The following is a 20,342-nucleotide window of genomic DNA, read 5'->3' on the forward strand; positions in this document are numbered from 1 at the left end:
AACGAGGATCCAGAGATTCTTCAGGAAGAAGAGTATATACCTAAGCGTTATAGATAGCTCATTGTGCTTTAAATAATCAACTCTTCTTTCTCATTCTTCATTTATCGCATAGTACTGTTGGCTCATGGCTCATGATAGCCTCAATCTGTGTTAAAGAATTTGAGGTGCAACCTGTTCTGTAACATATCAGATCGTGAATGATGCCGGTTGTCGCCCTTCCAAGTCGCCCGGGCGCCCTATCCCGATTACATAATCCGGCTCCACCTCCAGGGCTCCAGTTCTCACTTCACCTCTGCAAGACTTGGAGTCAATTAAACCTACTCCAAATCCTCACCAAAATGAACGCCAATCCCATCAGCATGTCTATCCGCACAGCCATGTCTCTTGGCCGACTAAACCCCGCTGCGCCCTCGCTCGCCGGCGCCCTCCGCCCCCTCCACCAGACCACTCCCCGGGCATCCAAGCAACTCACACGCCTTAGCTCCACGACAGCTCGTCCGGCCGCCGCAACACTCAGCCTCGACTCCCGGCCACACAGCAAGGCTGCGTTGCCATCATCCATCGCCGTGCGAGCAAACTCGACCTCAGCGCCTGCCAACAACGAAGTCAAGCTCGACTGGGACTCCTTCTTTAAGCTCCGCGCTTCCCGCCGCCGATACTCCCTCGTCTCCTCAGTTGCCAGCTCGGCCATCAGCACCAGCGTTGGCGTTCAGATCCTGTCCGGCCAGGACCTTGAGCATCTCGGCGCGACGGTTATGGGCCTCGACCCGTTCATTGTCCTGGGACTGGCGACCGCTGCGTGCGGTGCTGTCGGATGGCTTCTTGGACCTGCTCTTGGAAATGGCATTTGGGGACTTGTGTACCGGAAGTACAAGCCCTCTGTCAACACAGTGAGTAATTGCAAAACAAGCAAATGACGGGTTATGTTTGGATCTGTGCTAACGTGTTTTGCTTTGTGTAGAAAGAGAAGGAGTTCTTTGATCGCATTCGCCGGTTCCGTGTTGATCCTTCAACCAACTCGATCGCCAACCCCGTCCCTGATTACTACGGCGAGAAGATCGGTAGCGTGGCGGGCTACCGTAACTGGCTGAAGGATCAGAGAGCTTACAACCGCAAGCGCCGCAACTTCATTGCGTAATTTCTCCCTCTCTTTTCTCTTTTGTGATATCGGAGCATCTATTTTTTTTATGTCAATATGGTTGAATCTCTCGGAGATTCTGTTCAAACCCAAATCTGGTGACTTTCTTTTTTTTTTGTCCGGGCCGGTGTTCATTTTGTTACAATATCATTAGCGGTCTTGGTAGCTGGGGCATTGCAATGTATTGGGAATGACTTTTGATAACGCGGTCAATTTATAGCTATCTTTCGTGACATCAAGACTTCCTTCGGACGGTCCTCTGTGCACTAAAATGAAACCCGAAAGCGCAATCCTCACTCATCAACACCCCGTATTCTCCTATCTTCAAAAAAGTACCGGCTTCGCTATTACTATTTCGAAGTGTCAGACTTTGGATCTACAGCTTCGAAGGTACTTTTGCGTTAGGTTTCCGGCCAGTATCAACCTCCGTCCACCACGGCATGTTCGGCGGTGGATTATCATCAAGGTTGGCCTTGAAATTCGGCTTTCGTTTCTCAAAGAACGCCGCAACGCCCTCCTTCTGGTCCCTATCTAATGGTAAGTATGCGCAACTGGTCTTTTATGGATTTCACATACTCCGACCCAAACATATGGTGGATGACTTGCGACTCAATGAGATGAGCCGCCTCAGCCGACCCAGTATCGCGCCACATAAGCGCCCGATTGAGGTACGACGAAGCCGGGCTCACATTCTCCGCGATCTCAGTAGCCAGCTCGAGCGCACGCGGCAGGACCTGCGCTGGGTCGGGAAAGATCTCATTGAAAAGATCGCCGAAATGCTTAGACGTAGGCGGGAACACTCCCCCCGTGCTGACGAGGTAACTAGCGTTTGAGTGTCCGACTAGACGGGGGAGGAAGTATGAAGAACATGATTCCAGAACAATACCTCGGCGGCCGAAGACGAAGCCGTATTTGCCTTTTTCATAGCCAATTCTAGCACACACATGTGCTTGTTAACAGGTATTCTAGCGGATGGGTCCAGCTGGATGCGATTGACCTACCGAATAATTGCTGGAAGAGTCATGGTCATCCCGACTCCAACCGCCGAACCTTGCATTGCTACAATCGTTGGCTTGCGGCATCTATGGATGGCGAGTGACACCCGTCCACCACTTGGATTTCTTAGCGAGTACCGGGCTATCGGGTGGTCATCTTACCCGTCACGGTGATCTGATGTCTTGCCTCTACCACCATTGAAACCAATTTCAAGGTCTGCACCCGCGCAGAACGTCTTTCCTGCGCCTGTCAACACGATGACTTTCACGCGCTCGTCGACATCGAACATGGGGAAGAGCTTTTCGAAGTCCAGGACCATTTGTCCCGTGAATGCATTGTGTTTAGTAGGGCGATTTAGCGTTACAATGACAACTGGGGTGACTGCCGGCGTTCCTGGGGGGTAATGAGAGACGACGACATGGCCGGTTGTTTCGACCTTTTCGTAAGAAGATGGGAGCTCAATGGGGCTGGGATTGGAGATCATGGTGGGAAGTATAAAGTTTCTGTTCAAGTAGATATAGTGTGCCTAACTTCCACTCCTATATACTATCCCTCGGTTATATCCTTTAATCATCAACGACATGGATTGTAAGCCGCGGCTGGCTTGGCTTGGCGTGGAGAAGCCGGGGGATCAGCGACCCCGCTGCGGAGTGGATTGCGTTGACATCGGTAGTTGATATCCAAGTGATATTAGAACTACACAGTTATATACATATTAGAACAAATTTTCTCGTTCAACTTTGAACTTCGGCCTAATGTATTGTAATATTGTAAAATACTAGTAGAATGAGCATGATGATTTATTTTGCCGACAATAGAAGATAGTGATAGGTATGGGCAGTGGAAGGTGGAAGGTGGAGGGAGATAGATAGATGATGAGAGAATGTAAATAGTGGAAGAGTATAATGAGCCTCTTACGCCACAGGGTAGACCTTTAAGCGCAAGGCGAGAGAGACTTTTCATAGTATACCTCCATCCTAGCCATGGCACCTCCAGACGTCGTGGGCATGTGGAGTCTATGAATCAAGGCTGGACAGGACCACCCAACATGACGGTTCAAACCGAGAAAGCGATAGCGCTAACCTAAGAACTGACCACTAGCCAGGGCAATCCAAGGAAGGTTTTTATCCCAGCATTCTTGCATCAGTTGACGTGCATTTTGAATCTAACGAATAGAGTGTCAGCAAATCTCTTCAAACAAAGACTATACCGGTATAAAGCGTACCTGTTTCATGCCCGAGCTCTCTAAGACAAACAACCGGTCCAAAAGCTTATTCTTTTGAACTGGATCGCTGCATTCGCAACTGGCAGTGAAGAGTGGGAACAAGGAGCAGACTTCAGTGGCTGCACCAGGGCGCATGCGTCCAAGGGCGTCAATGAGCTTGCGCAAGACCTCCTTCACGGGGAACGATTCAGGCGAAGACCCAAGGACACGCCGATGGAGATGCAGAATACCAGCAAACCGGAAGGCTTCTTCAATGGCTATCATGTCCGCGGACTCGAGGCCATGATAGTGTTCTGAGCTAGTATGAGCACCCTCGCTGACCCGGTCGTCGATATCACCAAGTAAGGACTGCCCTTCTAGAACCATTTCCGGAGACGCATGCCAGTCATGTCGGAAGTTGCCCATTTCGTCGAAGCGTTGATTATCACATTCCTGTACCAGCTGAGCAAGACGAATCAGAAATACTCCAGTGCGGGGAGTAAACCCTGTGAAGCAGTCAACACCGAATTCATCATGTCCATCGGGCGCGGAACAAGCTGTTAAGATGGAGTGGTATATCATCAGTGGAGGGCCGGCTTCGCGACATGACAAAGCTCCCATCGTGTCGAGATAGCCCAGCCAACGAGCGAAGAACGCCCCAATCCTATTCCCAGGCTGCGCCATGCGCTCGCTCCGTGCGAGGAATAAATCGCGAGCAAGTTTGAGGTGGGTTTTCCAGGTGATCGGCACTTCAAATGTCCCTGGAGAAACAATCTTTAATGACAACAACATTATGGCCGTAGCCAAATGGCTGTCAGTGATGTCTTCACTTGATGACTCCAATGCCATACGCAAGGTCGGGAACACATCGCTAACCCAATGAGCGATTCGATTGGCAGGCTCGGGATGGCCTAGGTATCGAGCACGATGACTAGCGGAGTATGCAAGCAGCAAATTGAGGAGATTGGAATCACAGGTTGCCACTGTTCGATTAGCTTTCTCCAACATAATATAATACGGAGAAGTACAACTCACTGGACGGCAAAACCGAGATAAACGGATTGTTATCACAGTTATGCGGGACAAGCATCCTAGCAGTATGGTTCAGGAAATGATGGAAGTACATCAGATTGATGGGATTCTCCAGCAGCGATGAGGGAAGCGGCGACAAATATCTTGGAACATTGATGGGCACCGGGGAAGCATAGTAACCACTACAAAACTGGACCTGTGGTTCGGGGTCGGGTTGGGAGGCTTGCGGCTGCGCGGGTTCCTCGTTGCGCAACCGAGAACTGATCAAATCCAACGCATAATTGATGTCGATGGCAGCATGGTCGTTGTTGAAAGTCAAATCCTGATCAGGGCGCCCAGAGTCCAATCCGTAATTGTCGGTCACATTATTCAGATATGTTTGCCATTTGCTTTGGGCCATTGACGACTCGTGAGATGTTTGATCGGCTTCATGATTGCGCTCTTCCAATACCTGACGATCCAAAGTTAATTCATTGTGATAGTCTTGTACAGAGCCAATGTTGGTGGCTGTCTCGCGGAGCCTCGGAGACGAGCCTGCATCGTTTTCAACGATAGATACTCGGTGTGAATCGAAAAGCATAGAGGGCATCCCGCTATCCTGCGGGCTTTGTGAAGATACGTTTTGCTCTGTCCCAGAACCAGCGCCAATATGCATGCCCTGTTCATCATGTGACTCCCGAGAAAGATGCCCTTCACCACGGGAGAGGAAGATAGATGGATCAGAGATGTGGCTGGAATCATCTACAGAGTGGCGTAGGTATGAGACTGGCTGCGACACAGGATTTGTATGGAATGCGAAGGCAGACAATGACCTAAGACCAGATGTCTGATCCATCGAACCCAGATATGATTGGGTATCAAAACTCTGTTGTCCATATTGATATTGTAATATAGGCGCCGAGGATACTGATGTTGTCAATGGAGGAGATTGTTCCGCCCAAGTTGTCGAGAACTGGGACTCTAATTGATCTGGCGATACCATTCCTTCGGAGCGGGAACCGAGCCTGGGGGATTCGAAAAGGCCCACTGATGCTGGTGTACTTGGAGATATTGCTTTCGGTGAAGTCAACTCCCCGGGGTGAGTGTTGAGAAATCCATCTGCAGGGTTGCTTGTTGGAGTGGGGAACGAAATCGGGCTCAGGTTGTTGATAGCGAATGAGTCCGAAAATCTAATCATACTCCCTCCATGCCCACTAGATTGTGAATTTGGCGAGTCAATTGACATGCGTTTCGCCCTTCCTCCCCAGTTCAGACGGACGCTATAATCGCAAGGATCGCCTTGTCGTTGACAATTAAGACATGCCGGTTTCTCCTCGCCACTACGGGTATAATTGTTAGCTAAAAAAAAGTATCATGCAGGGATTGTGCTTCTCACCATTTTACCTTGCGTGCTTTGCATGGCCTAGTGCGATCGTTAGCCTTGGCAAAGCTTGGGGCAGAGATATTAGTAACATACCAACATCCTTTACGGCTTCGACGCTTTGGTTCTGGTGCACCAGGTCTTCTAGGCCGAGGCATTTCACGTCAGAGGGTGTCTGGCCGAGTATCGATGCCTGTAAAGAGGACACAGAGACAGTTCAAGATCGCAGTGGCTCGAAATAGCCAAAGATCACTATTTATTGTCCCGCCGCCATACAGATTCACCTTTTCAGGTGTATATTAGTCCAAATGAGACTATTTATGCTGAAAGCAGGTCACAGTTCGCGCGCTTTCTACGTTTCGATACTAGTTGACCCCAAGTAGCGATGAAGCGATAATCGACCAGACACCCACACCTAGTAGTCAAGCACATCGAGGTATGGGAGGGAGATGTGCCAGGAAGAGTTCGAATCCCACTGCCCTTCAGCAATGGAAAGGCAAGAGAAGCCGATGCTAACCAGGGTAGTGTCGATCCTAACAACCTCAGATAAGAAACAAGAGGTTAAACAGAATGTTGCTCTGTTAAATATGATCAATTGACCCACTAGGTAGTGGAGTGACCTCACTAGGTAAAGATCAGGGATGCACAATGGAATAGTCACGAAATTTGATGCAAAGAAGAAAGGTTTCTGGAGTGCAGACTAAAAGTGTGGGGAACCTTGGAGGCACATGGCCGAGATAAGGAACGATGAATCAGCCGGATTATATTATAATCCGAGATACCCCCCAGCTGCCCAGGTAGGCACCGGTATAACGCGGGAAGCCGGGATTTCCCGAGAAGAGCCGATCAATCAGAAAGGATATCCAAGATGTTAGGTTGATGGTAGTGTTCCTAAGCCACTGGACCGCCTTGCTCCTCTAGCCATGTAATGGACTTGATATGCCGTCTCTTGCAGGTTTAGCTCATTAATTTGTGTAAAAACTAAGATACGACCGTTGAGCAACTGGCCAATGTCAGTATTTCGGACTTTCACTTTTTCTGTGGTATGGCTGATTTACTGGAAAGGACGCATTTCTGGATATTGCCAACTCTAGGAGACCTTGCCTTTAGGAATCCAGATCGAAAGTCTAGTGAGTAAGTATGTATAATAAATAGATACCTAGCCCTAGGGCCCGGGAAGCCCACGGGCAATGAATATAATATATAAGAGGGTTCTAGGCTTTCTAAATAGGGCATTTTTATGCCCCGCAATACGAATACATGTAGGGGGGATAGAACATAATTCTATCTTGCTTTCAAGAAGTCATGCCTGAAATTGATCGTATTCCGAGACCTTTTGGGTGCAATGTCGAAGGTTATATATATCGGAAAATCGTTTACACAAATTAGGCCCTTTTCCGCCATTTTTTTGCCATCGACCTATAAAACCGACTAGGCCTAAACAGAATGATAACTAAGAAGACCATCAAAGTGACCACTGGAAAGACCACTGAAAAGACATCACATGGCCACTTAAGCGGCCGACCATTCTTGTGATAGTATATAGGAAAGTTGCCCCCGGAAGTATATGCTCGTTGACAATTCATTTCACATGGACCAACGAAGAGGATTTTAGAAACAGCACACCCATAGATAGAAAAGAAATGATAGAAGCTTGGGTTTCATAGGCCAATACGACTCGGGACTATCTAACACAGATTAGACGTCCAAACCAATCGGTTGACTTAGACGATATCGAACAAACATCTCTACTAGAGCCGTGTCTTCATCCTCAAAAGCTTAAGGTTGGGAGTATTGTAAGGTCAGTCCCTGTCCATCGTAAACTGCTGGGATGATTCTTGCTCTATTATAGCCTAGATAAGAGAGAACTAGGATCTAGAAGTTAGGATATTCGTTAGACAGGTCTCCTATATGAGCTGTCATACAATATAGAACCACTCACTGGATGAATCTAACCATACCGAAAGGGTCGATGAAGCGTCCGAATAACCACGAAATTCACAATGGCTCTTAATTCATGCGCAGTCAAGCCCTGGTTAGTGTTGGTTGTACAAACATGTGATTTACCATTCATCTTTCCAAGCATACCTGGTTTCCAGCCTGCGTTTCAACTCGGATTTTGGAACCCTCGGTTTGTTCTCTCGGTCTGGGGGTAGGTATCCATCCTCGTCTTTCAAAATATCCTCGAGGGTCGGTATAGGGTCTCTCGATGTGCGCGGGTTGCTGGTAATGACATCACTGGAATTGTCGAGTGGATATTTCTGGAGAAGTCTCACTGGGTGCGGAAGGAGAAAGTACGGGACAAATTAAACAACTTCGTCATTAGTTGTGGGCACTTGAAACGCTCGAATACCAAGCATCTGGAGATCATCGGGGAAAGGGAAGTCGAGCCCAAAGTCTTTGATTCGGTAGTACAGGGAACTAAGAGACCCATGAGGTTCGCGGTGTGTCTGGGTGTTTATTTTGGAAAGCGAATGAAACAAAAGTGGTCAAAGGAATTACCTAGGTAGCTGTTAGAGGTATCAGGGATATCTACTCTGGAAGGTTTCCAAGGTTATAGTTACCGCAGCACGTGCCACTATAACGTCATATGGAAATCGTGTTCTAAACTTGGAAGGTACTATATATACTCAGCAAATGACTAACCACATATATAAGTCAGAGGCTGTCTGGGACGCTATCCTGACGAATACTACGGAGTAGTTCTAACTACAATATAGCATACGGAATACTCAAACAATATTGGATCTATCAAGTGGATCCCGTTGCCGTGTCAACCGGAACTTGTCAACCAATAACATGGCCGGGGCAGCTGCCTGGGGGATCTTATGTAAGTATCCAGGTTATCCGTGGGCCCACTTCAAAATCGGCTATGGTGACCTCAAGTGTCGCACTTTGAAGACCGGTATGACTTACTTTCTTACGCATTAGATCATTCTAGCTTGTATCAAAATTTGTTTCTCAATATGGTCAAACCTCTTATCGATAGGCACCCACTTCAGCGGATGCCGAGCCCTTCACGGGGCGTGTCAGCCTTGGTTCATGTACCTTGTACCTTTCAGTTCTCATTTCGGTCCTGCACTAACGGAATGTGTTCCAGTTGGCCGGCCTTTCAAGCTTTTTATGGTCATTCAAATAGTATGGTTCCTTAGCTAAGCTGTACTTTGAGAGCTTGCTGACATTATTGAAGCATGCATGAAAACCCCAACCAAGCGTAAGCATCTTTCTAGTTTCGATGCTGGGCACTACGTTAAAGTCTATATTTGATAGTAACCAGGCATATGGTTGGCATTTTCAATATCTGACCGTGATTGGCCTGTCGTTGTCAACGCTCACTTTTGGGGTTGCACTACTAGCGGATATTACCTCGTCCCGGCGACTGTTCCTGATCAAAAATCTCCTATCAGTATGCAGTGCCCCCCTTGAGGTTGTTATTAGTGTCTTGTACTGGGGTCTTCGCGTGGTAAGTAATTCGAATGGATGCTAGGTCGAGAGTCGGCCTAGGCCTTCATCTAATCCACATATAGATTGATGAGCGTTTGGTGATTCCCCCGGACATTTTCATTCCCCTTCATGCCGGTATGTCTATTGAAGGTACATTTCTTGTGGGATATGCTTAATAAGACAATTACAGACATCAGCTTCCACGCAACCCCGTCGGTGGTGATGTTGATTGACTTACTACTCCTATCCCCACCATGGACAATCACTGCACTCCCGGCACTGATGTTATCTGGCGCTATCGCCTTCGGCTACTGGTTCTGGATTGAGCAATGCTTTTCCCAAAATGGATGGTTTGTGTATCACCCAGTGCTTCCGACGTCATATATTAACTAGTCTAGGTACCCATATCCTATCTTCGAAGCATTACCCACATCCGGTCGTATTGGCCTATTCACTGCTAGTGCGGTTGTGATGGCTCTGAGCACCATTACTCTCAAGTGGCTGCACGGACGCGTTAATGGATTCGATAACCCCATGAAGCCGGAATCCCGCTCAGGCGATATGAAGCGAAAGGGTGGGCTTTAGGCGCATGGATCGGGGATGGTATCACAAAAATACGAGTCTATCAGCTCGATTGGGATAATCCAGCCCCGTGTCCGTCTCATATGAGAGGCGGCTTTCCGCCTTGAGGTAGCCACAGGAAGTAAAATAGAATGGGCGGCATGGCACTGATCACAAGTGTCTTGGGTACCTCGCTTACCCGGGTACATCCATAAATTTCGGTCCGTTACTACATTTACATCTCAGAATACCTCAAATAAATACTATTCTGGCTATGATACTATCAAAATCCAAATTTCCTAGCCCAGTAAACAAATTATTGTTCCAAAAAGGTTCCACATATGCTGTCAAGAGCTCTAAGTGAGATATGTTCAGTCCAACATTCCAATAATTAAATATTCTCAAAGCGCTTGTTCCGCGAGGCGCCTATTGGAAATCAGGGTCTTCCAATAGGACCCGAATTATAGTAATCTAATGCTCACGCAATTCATCACCCCATACAGCGTTAAATCCATCCCCGTGCGTTCCGGGGCTTAGTCGGAGGATCCGAAGAGCGCCGATACTTCTCACGCTGTGGGATCCTTCGGGGCAACGGAGCAATATGCAGGTTGTCATTCGCCACAGGGTGTCTCTAGATCGGGCATTAACCGCCACACTCCTAGTTTCGGACCTTTGACATTCGTTCTAGATAGGTCGGACACTATAAAAGTGCTCTCGGCCGATAACACATAGATGTCTTCAAAGCCGAGGGTCTCACGTGCACCCGAAAAGAGCGGGCCGTTGTGGACTTGGCAGATTGTTCTCCGTACCCCGTGAAATGGAGACAGGAAAAAGCTTGGGGGAATCCTGGGGTATGGGGTTACCCCTAATTCCCCGGATCCGCAGACTCGGCATACTATCGTATATCAAAATCGAGCCTCAACATCAAAAATTAAATAAATTCATATTGGAATGATGTACAACATAAACCTCTTTCTTCATATTTAAACACCCTTTCAAGGGTTTTTGCTATGTTCCACATGTTGATCACACCCTTAACCACTCACATCTATGCCGATCACTCTGGGGCCCCAAACAATCAGATCCAAGCTAATGCTACAATCCCTGCACACGGGCTAGGATGTTCCAATCGTACCGACCATTGGACGCCATCGACGATTCTCGCAGAATCTACCGGATATGAGCGTAGCGTCATTTTCCCCTCTTTAGCGCTGAGTGGCTTTTGAGTTCTTTCTTTGCCTGGGGAGTTCTTCCTCTACTTAAGCAGCTAGCGGGTCGGCGAAAAGTAGCACATTTCGGAGGATTCATTCTACTGATCTGATCGATCTTGTATTATGGCTACTGACTCCTTCGACAAACCGACTGACTCTCGGTCAGAAGACCCTGAGAAAATTCTTGATTCTAAGGATCCGCTTGCTGCTGCAGGATTTGAAGATCCCGATGCAGGATTGAGTGATGCAGAAAGGGCAGAAATTGTGAGTTATCTCCGACTTTGTGTTACTCGAGTATCTTTTGCAAGAATGGCAACTGATTAACCTACTATAGGATCGCAAGCTACTATGGCAACTTGATATGCGCCTCGTGCCGTGGCTCAGTCTACTTTATCTCGTTTCGTTCCTTGATCGGTACGCAACACTAATTGCTTCCATTGTTTCCGAAATATAACTAATCGGATCTCGTTCAAGGACAAATATCGGCAATGCGAAGCTCGTCGGTCTTCAAACAGACCTGCACATGACCAATGCCCAATACAATGCAACACTCACTATATTTTTCGTCTCGTACTCCGTCTTCGAGCCTCTGACTAACGTCCTGCTCAAGCGGTTGCGGCCGAGTGTCTTTATCCCACTTATAATGATGGCCTGGGTATGTGAAATACTCCTTTCTCTCCCATAGCATTCTTCTAACTATTCCAGGGACTCTGCATGACATTCATGGGCTTCGTAACAAACTACAGCGGTCTAATGGCAGTCCGTTGGTTTTTGGGTCTATCCGAAGCCGGCCTATTCCCCGGCGTGGGCTATTTCCTCTCATGCTGGTACAAGCGCTCAGAATTCGGCGTGCGAATGGCGATCTTCTTCTCCGCTGCCGCGCTCGCAGGTTCCTTCGGTGGACTGCTAGCAGCAGCAATTGCCAAGATGGACGGCGTGGGCGGTAAGCCCGGCTGGTCATGGATTTTCATTCTGGAAGGTCTTCTTACGTTCGTCATTGGCGTTGCCTCGTTTTGGTGTGTCTATGACTTCCCTGACCAGGCGTCGTTCTTGTCCGACATCGATCGCAAGCGTGTGCTTAGGAGACTCGCTATGGATCAGCAGTCGAGTGCTGAGCATGAGGAGTTTAAGATGGATTACTTCTGGGCCAGTTTGAAGGATTGGAAGACTTACACTGGCGCTGTTATTTATATGGGGGCTGATGGGTCGCTTTATGCGTTTTCGCTTTTCGTGCCTACTATTATCAGTGAACTAGTGAGTTGTCAGATTGCTAATTTGGGGATTTTGGAGCTAACATGGGTTTCCTAGGGTATTATTGGTCTTAGCTGTCGCCTTCGCTATATCGAAGTTACTAACCCATTTGTTCTATAGGCTACAGTTCGATTCGGGCACAGTTGTTGAGTGTACCGCCATATGCTGCTGCCGCCGTCTTGACAGTGACAGTTGGCTTCATTGCAGATCGCACAAGACAGCGTGGTCTCTGCAATATCGCCGTCTCCCTCCTTGGTATGGTTGGGTTCGCTATGCTGATAGGCTGCGAGTCTGCCGGTGCCCGCTACGCAGGAACCTTCCTCGGAGCCATGGGCATCTACCCTGCCATTGCGAACACGATCTCATGGACTAGTAACAACACCGAAGGTAAGTTGTACTCTGGACTCCGTTCTTATCTTATGTACCTGATAAACCAATTCTAACACGATTGCTTTCTAGGTGTATACAAACGAGGTGTCTCTCTCGGATTTATCATCGGTTGGGGAAATCTCAACGGTATTGTCTCATCTAACATCTATCGCACTGAGGATAAGCCGAGATTCTACCCCGGTCACGGAGTAGTACTCGGATACCTAGTCTGTTTCCTCTTTGGTGGATCCGTGGTGCAGTACCTCCTACTGCGCCGTGAAAATGGCAAACGCAGACGCGGCGAACGCGACCACTGGATCCAGGGCTTGGACCATAATCAGATCGAGTTGTTGGGCGACAAGAGGCCGGATTTCATCTACACGCTGTGAGCGGTGGGATAGCCGGATGGGGTGGAAGAGAGGGCAGAGCCACGAGATCTGAGTGTGAATAAATGAACATCCATGATCATCCATGATTCTAGCCAATTTCGCATTTCGTAAGGTGTTTAACAGAACGGCGTCGTAGCCTCGCGGAAGCATCCCGATCGTAACTTTCCCATCTCATGCCCCCTTCTCATACCGATTAACAATCTCCTGCCCCTTCTTCGGGCCTCGCACAACATGTCGACTAGCCCAGCTGAGCACCTCCCCTGTATCGGGCGCAATGCGGAATGCATACGCCGTGCGATACATATCGTTGATACAGAGATGGTTACCCCTGGCATTGAGCACAGTAGTTTCACCGGTCGAGACAGTGGGCGGCATGGGCGGGGCGATGAATTCTTCTGGATCCTTCTGCGTAGACTCGGGCGCGGTCTCTGGGGGCGAGCTGGAGCCTGAATCAAAGTCGAAATCGTGGAATAGGTAGTCTGCTTCTTCTGGGCCCGCGACTTTCACGAACCAGACGCTGACGCGTCCGCTGTCGTTAGCTAGGCGCCAGATGTACTTCTTTGTCCATCGTAGGCCCGGCTGCAAGGCTCCTACACCGACATTGCTCGGTATCTCGCCTTCTTCGCAATACAGCCAGTCGCGGTCGGGGGTTGTGGTGGGTTGTGCGGTGAAGGTTGCGGTGCCGCGGAGCTCGCCGTTTAGGTCGAGGGGATTGTCGCTTCGGAGGGTTCGGGTTAGGGTCCAGCGAGTATTGCTGAGGGATGTTATTAGGGTTGAAAGGAGTTGACGGGAGGGCATTGTTGACATGTTGGAATGCGGGGGAGGGAGGTGGAGTTAGAGGGTTCGTATTGCGTACAAAGATCTAATCCGTCGATACCCGGGAAATCACCTAAAATGGACTTTGGCTTTCTCTATACCTTGGCTTGTAAGATGTGGCTAAAACCGTACCTGTCAGTGTATTCTACAGTATTCTCTGAGGCTGGTATGTGCTATATCAATTTTATCTTTCCATTTTTTTCTTATTAATATGCCATTTAAGCCGTAACAATGAACAAAATGCATGGAATGTGACGGGTAGGTCTGGGGGGATTTCAAGGGTAAGCATGGAAACACAAAGAATGGGGGGCTTATATAGCGTGCTCGATATGAGAAAATAATTTCTATCTTCAACATATATATATTGCTCCATATAAGGCCTATACAATCTTAGAATCTCCACTTAAAAAAGATATTGAAACAGATCCATCTCTTGTTCCAACTGTCGTGACTGCCGATCGTGGGTCTTTGTTTGGAGTTGATGAAGAGGAGTTACTTCGTATAGCCTTGGAGGTTAGTAGACACGAGAAAATAGACCTTTTCTAGATACATCGAAATATCGATATAATATACACTCCTTGCATGAGGAATTGATCTTCAGCTAAGGCGGGAAGTCCAAAATAGCCGTATAAACGTGGGACTGGGTCAATCATTTACTGCATTCAGCAATATTAGAGAATACGACATCGAAGATTTAAAGATGTCAAGAGATGAGATTGCCCGCTTGCGGAGATTAAAAAAAGACGGATGCGATCAATGCTACTGTCAGGTACGTGAAGTACTACCTAAGACAACAATAAGGTAATTAAAAAGAAATTAAAATAATATTAATAGAAGTTGTCAGGGCCAGTTAAAAAATAGGAAAATAGAAAATGACAGGGACTGTATCCGGCGCTCGGCCCCGACTTTGACCCAAATCTCTTTTCCACCTCGACTCTTCCTCTTTTAACGCAACTATGGACTGAGTGATCCTATTCAACCATCATATTGAGAGCCTTAGGGCCCTTCATTCGCTTTTAAGACATCATGTTCACTCCACGCCTTTCAGTCTTCTTCGCCCTGATCGCCCTCATAATCTCAGCCCTAGCCGCAGACAGCATTCTCCCCACATCCGCCTCCAGTACATTCCCGCAATGCGGCCTGTCCTGCACCACCCTGACAGGCGCGCAGACTTCCTGCGAATCAGGCGACGCCTCATCCTGGACCTCATGCTTCTGCCAGTCAGCCCTGCTCACCGGCCTTAAATCCTCCGGTAGCATCTGTTCCTCCTGCAGCGCCGCCGACCAAGCCACTCTCTCAACCTGGTATAACAACTACTGTAACTCCGGCGGCAAAGACACATCCGACAACGACGCCAACACCGGCACCACAACAACTAAGACCTCAACTGAGCCAGCCTCTACTAATCCCGGTGAATCCGCGTCCAACTCCGCAAACACGAACAAATCCCCCGCTGCGACAGAGGAGAAGAAGTCATGGTACGTTTGATCTCAACACAGCCCAGATTGGAATCCAAACCCGCACCCTGACAAATCATTAACCAACCCCAGGTGGAGTTCCCACTACCGCTGGGTCATCATGCTCATCGTGCTGGTCATCGGATTCACCATCATCGCCGTACTGGGCGTATGGTTCAAGCGTCGCTACGAAGCAAAACGACCTAATCTTTACGGCGGCGGTAGCAGCGGCATGCTGACCGCAGCTCCGCCCCCTCCGCGCGATGCCGCCTGGGATTCCGGTCCCGCGCCGCTACCTGTGTCGCGCGGCCTTGCCCCTGAATCTCTCGCTAGTAGCTCGCGTTCTACAATGGCCAAGACTAGCACCCCTGTCCCCGGGGCCCGGACTCGATTGACGAAGATCGAGCAGGGGTCGGGGGATGTGGAGATTCGGCAGGTTTAAGGCTTCTGGATTCGGGCCTTGGATCTTTATGTTCCCTTTCTTTTTAATTGCAATGCGCTACTTCTATACCATACTACCTGGCTATGGTTGCATTTCTTGGTGTTGGTACGGATAATGGGCTTTACGCTGTGCGCTATGTTTTTCTTATCGGTTGCGTTCCTTCTCTCTTTACCTTTTCCTTGTTCTATCAAGCTTCCGGCTCGGAATATAGCAGTGATTTCTGCTGACGTCAATTCCCTTACGCTCATATTTGCGATTTTCTTTTTTTCAAGTCTGATCAAGTGACAGAGTACATAGTACAACGCGTGCGCGCATTTCATGATTTCTTATTCACATATATTGTAATACAACTAGATTCCACGGACATATCACGAGACGCTGATACTCACGATCTTAATATCGACTTCTGGTTTCTCCTTATGCGTCCGCACATTCTCAATCTTGTGCACAATATCCAAGCCCTGCACCGCACGTCCAAACACGGTATGCTTATTATCCAGCCATGGCGTCTTCTCCGTGGTAATGAAGAACTGACTAGCATTGGTATTGGGACCGGCGTTGGCCATCGACAGCGTATAGGGCTTATCGTGCTTGAGAACGGAGAACTCGTCTGCGAATTCCCCGCCCCAGATAGACTCACCACCAGTGCCGTCGCCTTGCGGGTCACCACCCTGGATCATGAATTTGCGGATCACACGGTGGAAGATCGTGTTATTGTAATATCCATTTCGAGCGTGCGTAACAAAGTTCTCCACGGCCTTTGGCGCAGCCGAGGGATACAGACGCAAGTGGATGTCGCCGAAGGTTGTGTGCAGGATTGCAGCAGTGCCGGTCTCAGCGGCTTTGGTAACTGCTGTACTCGTGGGGGCGGTTGTCTGGGTTGGTTTCTCATTCTGGACGTCGCGGGTGGATTTCGAGATCTCTGTTTCGTTCGTGAACATGTAGAAGCGCACCTTGGCGAAGCCGGTGCTGAACAAGATCGGGTCGCGTTCTTCGGCTTCCTGGAGGAGAGGGTTGCTACTGGCTGCCATTGAGACTGTCACGACGCCTTTGCGTTGCGGTTGGCCTTGGTACAATGCGAGGTTGAGAGATCGGAATGGCTCTTCACGGCCGTAGACGCGGACGACCCGGTTTGTGTAGGTATTGATGCATTTCACGCCGTAGAGGGAGCCGTAGAGGAGGAAGTGACCGGATTCGTCGAAGCAGACGTTTACTTTGCTGCGGGTTGCTTCGCCTTCGAGTTCGCGCTCGACGGCTAGGCGGCGTCCGAACTCTACTTCGTCGAGTTGGTACGGTGCTGTCCCGGCTTGCTGCATTTCCGTGATCGTGGTTATTGATTCGTCGTACGTGCGGTAAAGCTTTCCGGTTGCGAAGTCGAATACTCGGACTTGTCGATCTGGGAAGGAAACCGTGGCGAAGTGTTCGCCAGACGGGGAGATTGTGATGGCTGTCGGGACGGATTTGGCTTTTTTAAATGCGAAGAGATTGGTTGAGGATTTGAGGTCGAAGACGTTGTCGGGCTTTTCGAAAGATCCGTCTCCAGCCCTCCAGTATTCAATCATTCCTGATTCGTCTGCGGAGACGACGCAGTCGAATGCGTTGTTGAATGCTAGTGATACCACGGGGCTGCGGTGGATCGACTTCAAAGTATGCAAGGGCTGGGGGTTTTCGCCACGTCCATCAAATACTTGGATCGTGTTACTTGACTCGTCTGTCACGGCAAGTAGAGGTAGCGAGGCCCCGCGCGGGTGTACCCAGCAGACACATCGAGGGACGAATTCGAGCGTATACATAGCCAAAAGATCTAGTAATGTTAGTAAGTCACCAATGCATGGGAGCGACATATAAGCTACCAAATGTAATAACATCAAAGATCTTCACTGTCTTGTCTAGTCCCACTGTCGCGAAACTGCGGCCGTCGGCGCTGACAGTTACGCCTCGAATCTCGCCTGGGTGAGCAAGGAACTCCTTGACAAACTCGATGCCTTCCGCCATTTTTTTCCAAAACTTAACAAATCCATCGATGGAGGAAGTAATTACAAAGTCCGTGTAGGGCGCAACGGTCACGAAGGACAATTGCTCCTTGTGCATAAGGGACTTGGAGTACCGCGCGGAGACTGGTAGCGCATTGATGTAGACTTTCTCGAAAGGCAGCTTGCGCCGCTTCTTCTTAGGCGCGGCCTCTGAGGGCAGTGCAGGGCCAAAATCGTCGTCCGAAGAGTCATCACCTAGCAATCGCTTTGAATTAGTATATATTACGTGCCATTCGAGACAGCGGTCTGGACAGTATCCATGGTGCAGGGACTAACTGTTCTCGGCCTCCACAGCAGAGTGAGGCCGCTTGCTCGCGGGAGCCTGAGCGAGATCGCCGGAGTCAGCCATTGTCGATATTGACAGAAAAAAGGTCAATTCCAGCGAAAGGGATCGTCACGACAGAAAGGAAACGTCCAGAGGCATCGCGGGCGGTGATGCAGTGCAGCCAATCACAAGCTCGGGCCAATCGTGCCGCAACTTTTCTCCTTTCCCACCCCACTGTTGACAGGAGAAGTTGATTCAACCTTTCCAGCAAGACATTTGATCTTTGGTCGATTGTATTCAGCTGGTCATCATGGTATGCTATTCCGAAGTCGACACGCGAGATCTTGGGAAATATGTGCACTGGCTCACCTCTACCCCTCCTAGGCATCCTTCGGCAATCCCACACAGATCTTTGGTGACGATGTCATTGAAGAGAAGGGCGAGAATGCCCGTCTCTCAGCATTCGTCGGTGCTATCGCCGTCGGAGACCTTGTTAAGAGCACCCTTGGTCCCAAGGGAATGGATAAAATCCTACAATCTGCGTACGTGGAGGAGTTATCGATACCATATCTGATACAACCCCGGAAATACTGACATCGATGTTATCCAGATCCACAGGAGAAATCCTGGTGACGAACGACGGTGCTACGATTCTTAAGTCCATCGCCTTGGATAACGCTGCCGCTAAGGTTTTGGTCAACATTTCCAAGGTCCAGGACGACGAGGTTGGTGATGGAACCACATCAGTCACTGTTTTGGCTGCCGAGTTGCTGCGCGAGGCCGAGCAGCTTGTTGCCAAGAAGATTCACCCCCAGACTATTATCGAGGGTTACCGGATAGCCAGCAAGGCTGCCCTCTCCGCTCTCGAGGCTACAGCTGTTGACCGCAGCCAAGACCCCGAGGCTTTCCGCAAGGACTTGCACGCCATTGCCCGCACAACGCTCAGCTCGAAGGTTTTGTCCCAAGACCGGGACCAGTTCGCCAAGCTGGCCTGTGAGGCTGTTCTGCGTCTCAAGGGATCTACCGATCTTTCTCACATTCAGATTATCAAGAAGGCTGGTGGAAAGTTGAGCGATTCATACCTCGATGAGGGTTTCATTATGGACAAGAAGGTTGGTGTCAACCAGCCCAAGCGGTTGGAGAACGCCAAGATCCTTGTTGCCAACACAGCAATGGACACAGATAAGGTCAAGATTTTCGGTGCACGAGTCAAGGTCGAGTCCACCGGCAAGCTTGCTGAGTTGGAGAAGGCAGAGCGTGAGAAGATGCGCCAAAAGGTCGAGCGTATCAAGGCTCACGGTATCAACTGCTTCGTCAACCGTCAGCTCATCTACAACTGGCCCGAGCAGCTGTTCACTGAGGCCGGCATCATGTCTATCGAGCACGCCGATTTCGACGGCATTGAGCGTCTGGCCCTTGTTACTGGAGGTGAAATTGCCTCCACCTTCGATCACCCCGAGCAGGTCAAGCTCGGTGGGTGTGATCTGATTGAGGAAGTGATCATTGGTGAGGATACCTTGATCAAGTTCTCCGGTGTGGCCGCTGGTCAGGCCTGCACCATTGTCCTGCGCGGTGCCACCGAGCAGCTTCTCGATGAGGCTGAGCGTTCGCTCCACGATGCCCTTGCCGTCCTCTCGCAGACTGTCAAGGATCCTCGTGTCACACTTGGCGGTGGCTGCGCCGAGATGGTCATGTCCAAGGCTGTGGAACAGGCTGCACAGAACACGACCGGCAAGAAGCAGCTTGCGGTCGACGCCTTCGCCCACGCTTTGAAGCAGCTGCCTACCATTCTGGCCGATAACGCCGGTCTGGACTCCAGCGATCTGGTGACTCGTCTGCGGTCGGCCATCAACAACGGTATGACCAGCTCTGGTCTTGACCTGTTGACGCCCGGTGGTGGTATTGCGGATATGCGTGAGCTTGGTGTGGTGGAGGCTTATAAATTGAAGAAGGCGGTGGTTTCGTCTGCCTCAGAGGCAGCCGAGGTATGTAACCAACTATCTCTTATTCTTGGTATTCAATTTGGAATACGTGCTGACTCTCTTCTAGCTTCTCCTGCGGGTGGACAACATCATCCGTTCGGCTCCCCGCCAACGCACCCGGATGTAATGGACACGATTGTGATGACATGGATGAATTCATCTCTGTACTCTTTCTACGAAGGGACTAAAAAATGTGCAATAGAAGTTCAACTAAGTACATGATCTATCCATCTAGCCGTTTGTGTAGTTTCTAGAGTAGATATACCGCCTGTTAGCTGGACTCTGATATCGATCACCCAGACATCTATGGCTCATAGGAGGTCATTGCATAACTAGTAATAGTCGGCCCGCATATAATCTTAAATATGTTCCCAAGCCCTGAATCTTTATAC

The 20,342-nt window shown here is 49.3% G+C and overlaps 9 protein-coding genes across 9 annotated transcripts; 5 read left to right on the top strand and 4 right to left on the bottom strand.

Annotated features, from left to right (window-relative positions):
- Positions 1-338: 338 nt before the first annotated feature.
- PGRI_073970 (presequence translocated-associated motor subunit PAM17) lies at positions 339-1,138 on the top strand (the record flags this gene model as incomplete). Its single annotated transcript, XM_040795111.1, has 2 exons — positions 339-890; positions 962-1,138. 2 exons carry the CDS (start codon positions 339-341, stop codon positions 1,136-1,138), a joined length of 729 nt encoding a protein of 242 aa, XP_040652788.1.
- Positions 1,139-1,514: 376 nt separating this feature from the next.
- PGRI_073980 (enoyl-CoA hydratase/isomerase family protein) lies at positions 1,515-2,618 on the bottom strand (the record flags this gene model as incomplete). The annotated part of the gene is made up of 4 exons (XM_040795112.1): positions 1,515-1,665; positions 1,715-2,071; positions 2,140-2,250; positions 2,296-2,618. 4 exons carry the CDS (start codon positions 2,616-2,618, stop codon positions 1,515-1,517), a joined length of 942 nt encoding a protein of 313 aa, XP_040652789.1.
- Positions 2,619-3,212: 594 nt separating this feature from the next.
- PGRI_073990 (Zn(II)2Cys6 transcription factor) lies at positions 3,213-5,888 on the bottom strand (the record flags this gene model as incomplete). Its single annotated transcript, XM_040795113.1, has 5 exons — positions 3,213-3,299; positions 3,360-4,321; positions 4,374-5,689; positions 5,746-5,772; positions 5,827-5,888. 5 exons carry the CDS (start codon positions 5,886-5,888, stop codon positions 3,213-3,215), a joined length of 2,454 nt encoding a protein of 817 aa, XP_040652790.1.
- A 2,641-nt stretch (positions 5,889-8,529) lies between these two features.
- On the top strand, positions 8,530-9,759 carry PGRI_074000 (androgen-induced gene 1 family protein; the record flags this gene model as incomplete). The annotated part of the gene is made up of 7 exons (XM_040795114.1): positions 8,530-8,560; positions 8,617-8,635; positions 8,921-8,944; positions 9,001-9,193; positions 9,258-9,309; positions 9,365-9,524; positions 9,573-9,759. The coding sequence occupies 7 exons, from the start codon at positions 8,530-8,532 to the stop codon at positions 9,757-9,759; spliced, it is 666 nt and encodes a 221-aa protein (XP_040652791.1).
- Positions 9,760-11,069: 1,310 nt separating this feature from the next.
- Positions 11,070-12,955, top strand: PGRI_074010 (Major facilitator superfamily domain, general substrate transporter; the record flags this gene model as incomplete). The annotated part of the gene is made up of 6 exons (XM_040795115.1): positions 11,070-11,210; positions 11,281-11,360; positions 11,421-11,601; positions 11,652-12,200; positions 12,341-12,584; positions 12,657-12,955. The coding sequence occupies 6 exons, from the start codon at positions 11,070-11,072 to the stop codon at positions 12,953-12,955; spliced, it is 1,494 nt and encodes a 497-aa protein (XP_040652792.1).
- A 171-nt stretch (positions 12,956-13,126) lies between these two features.
- PGRI_074020 (uncharacterized protein) lies at positions 13,127-13,753 on the bottom strand (the record flags this gene model as incomplete). The annotated part of the gene is made up of 1 exon (XM_040795116.1): positions 13,127-13,753. The coding sequence occupies one exon, from the start codon at positions 13,751-13,753 to the stop codon at positions 13,127-13,129; it is 627 nt and encodes a 208-aa protein (XP_040652793.1).
- A 1,044-nt stretch (positions 13,754-14,797) lies between these two features.
- Positions 14,798-15,670, top strand: PGRI_074030 (uncharacterized protein; the record flags this gene model as incomplete). The annotated part of the gene is made up of 2 exons (XM_040795117.1): positions 14,798-15,249; positions 15,322-15,670. 2 exons carry the CDS (start codon positions 14,798-14,800, stop codon positions 15,668-15,670), a joined length of 801 nt encoding a protein of 266 aa, XP_040652794.1.
- Positions 15,671-16,038: 368 nt separating this feature from the next.
- Positions 16,039-18,052, bottom strand: PGRI_074040 (WD40 repeat domain-containing peptidylprolyl isomerase; the record flags this gene model as incomplete). The annotated part of the gene is made up of 3 exons (XM_040795118.1): positions 16,039-17,474; positions 17,524-17,898; positions 17,980-18,052. The coding sequence occupies 3 exons, from the start codon at positions 18,050-18,052 to the stop codon at positions 16,039-16,041; spliced, it is 1,884 nt and encodes a 627-aa protein (XP_040652795.1).
- Positions 18,053-18,278: 226 nt separating this feature from the next.
- On the top strand, positions 18,279-20,077 carry PGRI_074050 (chaperonin-containing T-complex subunit CCT2; the record flags this gene model as incomplete). The annotated part of the gene is made up of 4 exons (XM_040795119.1): positions 18,279-18,281; positions 18,353-18,510; positions 18,579-19,953; positions 20,018-20,077. 4 exons carry the CDS (start codon positions 18,279-18,281, stop codon positions 20,075-20,077), a joined length of 1,596 nt encoding a protein of 531 aa, XP_040652796.1.
- Positions 20,078-20,342: the final 265 nt, after the last annotated feature.

The sequence above is a fragment of the Penicillium griseofulvum genome (genome assembly GCF_001561935.1).
Source record: "Penicillium griseofulvum strain PG3 chromosome Unknown contig_6, whole genome shotgun sequence".
NCBI lineage: Eukaryota > Fungi > Ascomycota > Eurotiomycetes > Eurotiales > Aspergillaceae > Penicillium > Penicillium griseofulvum.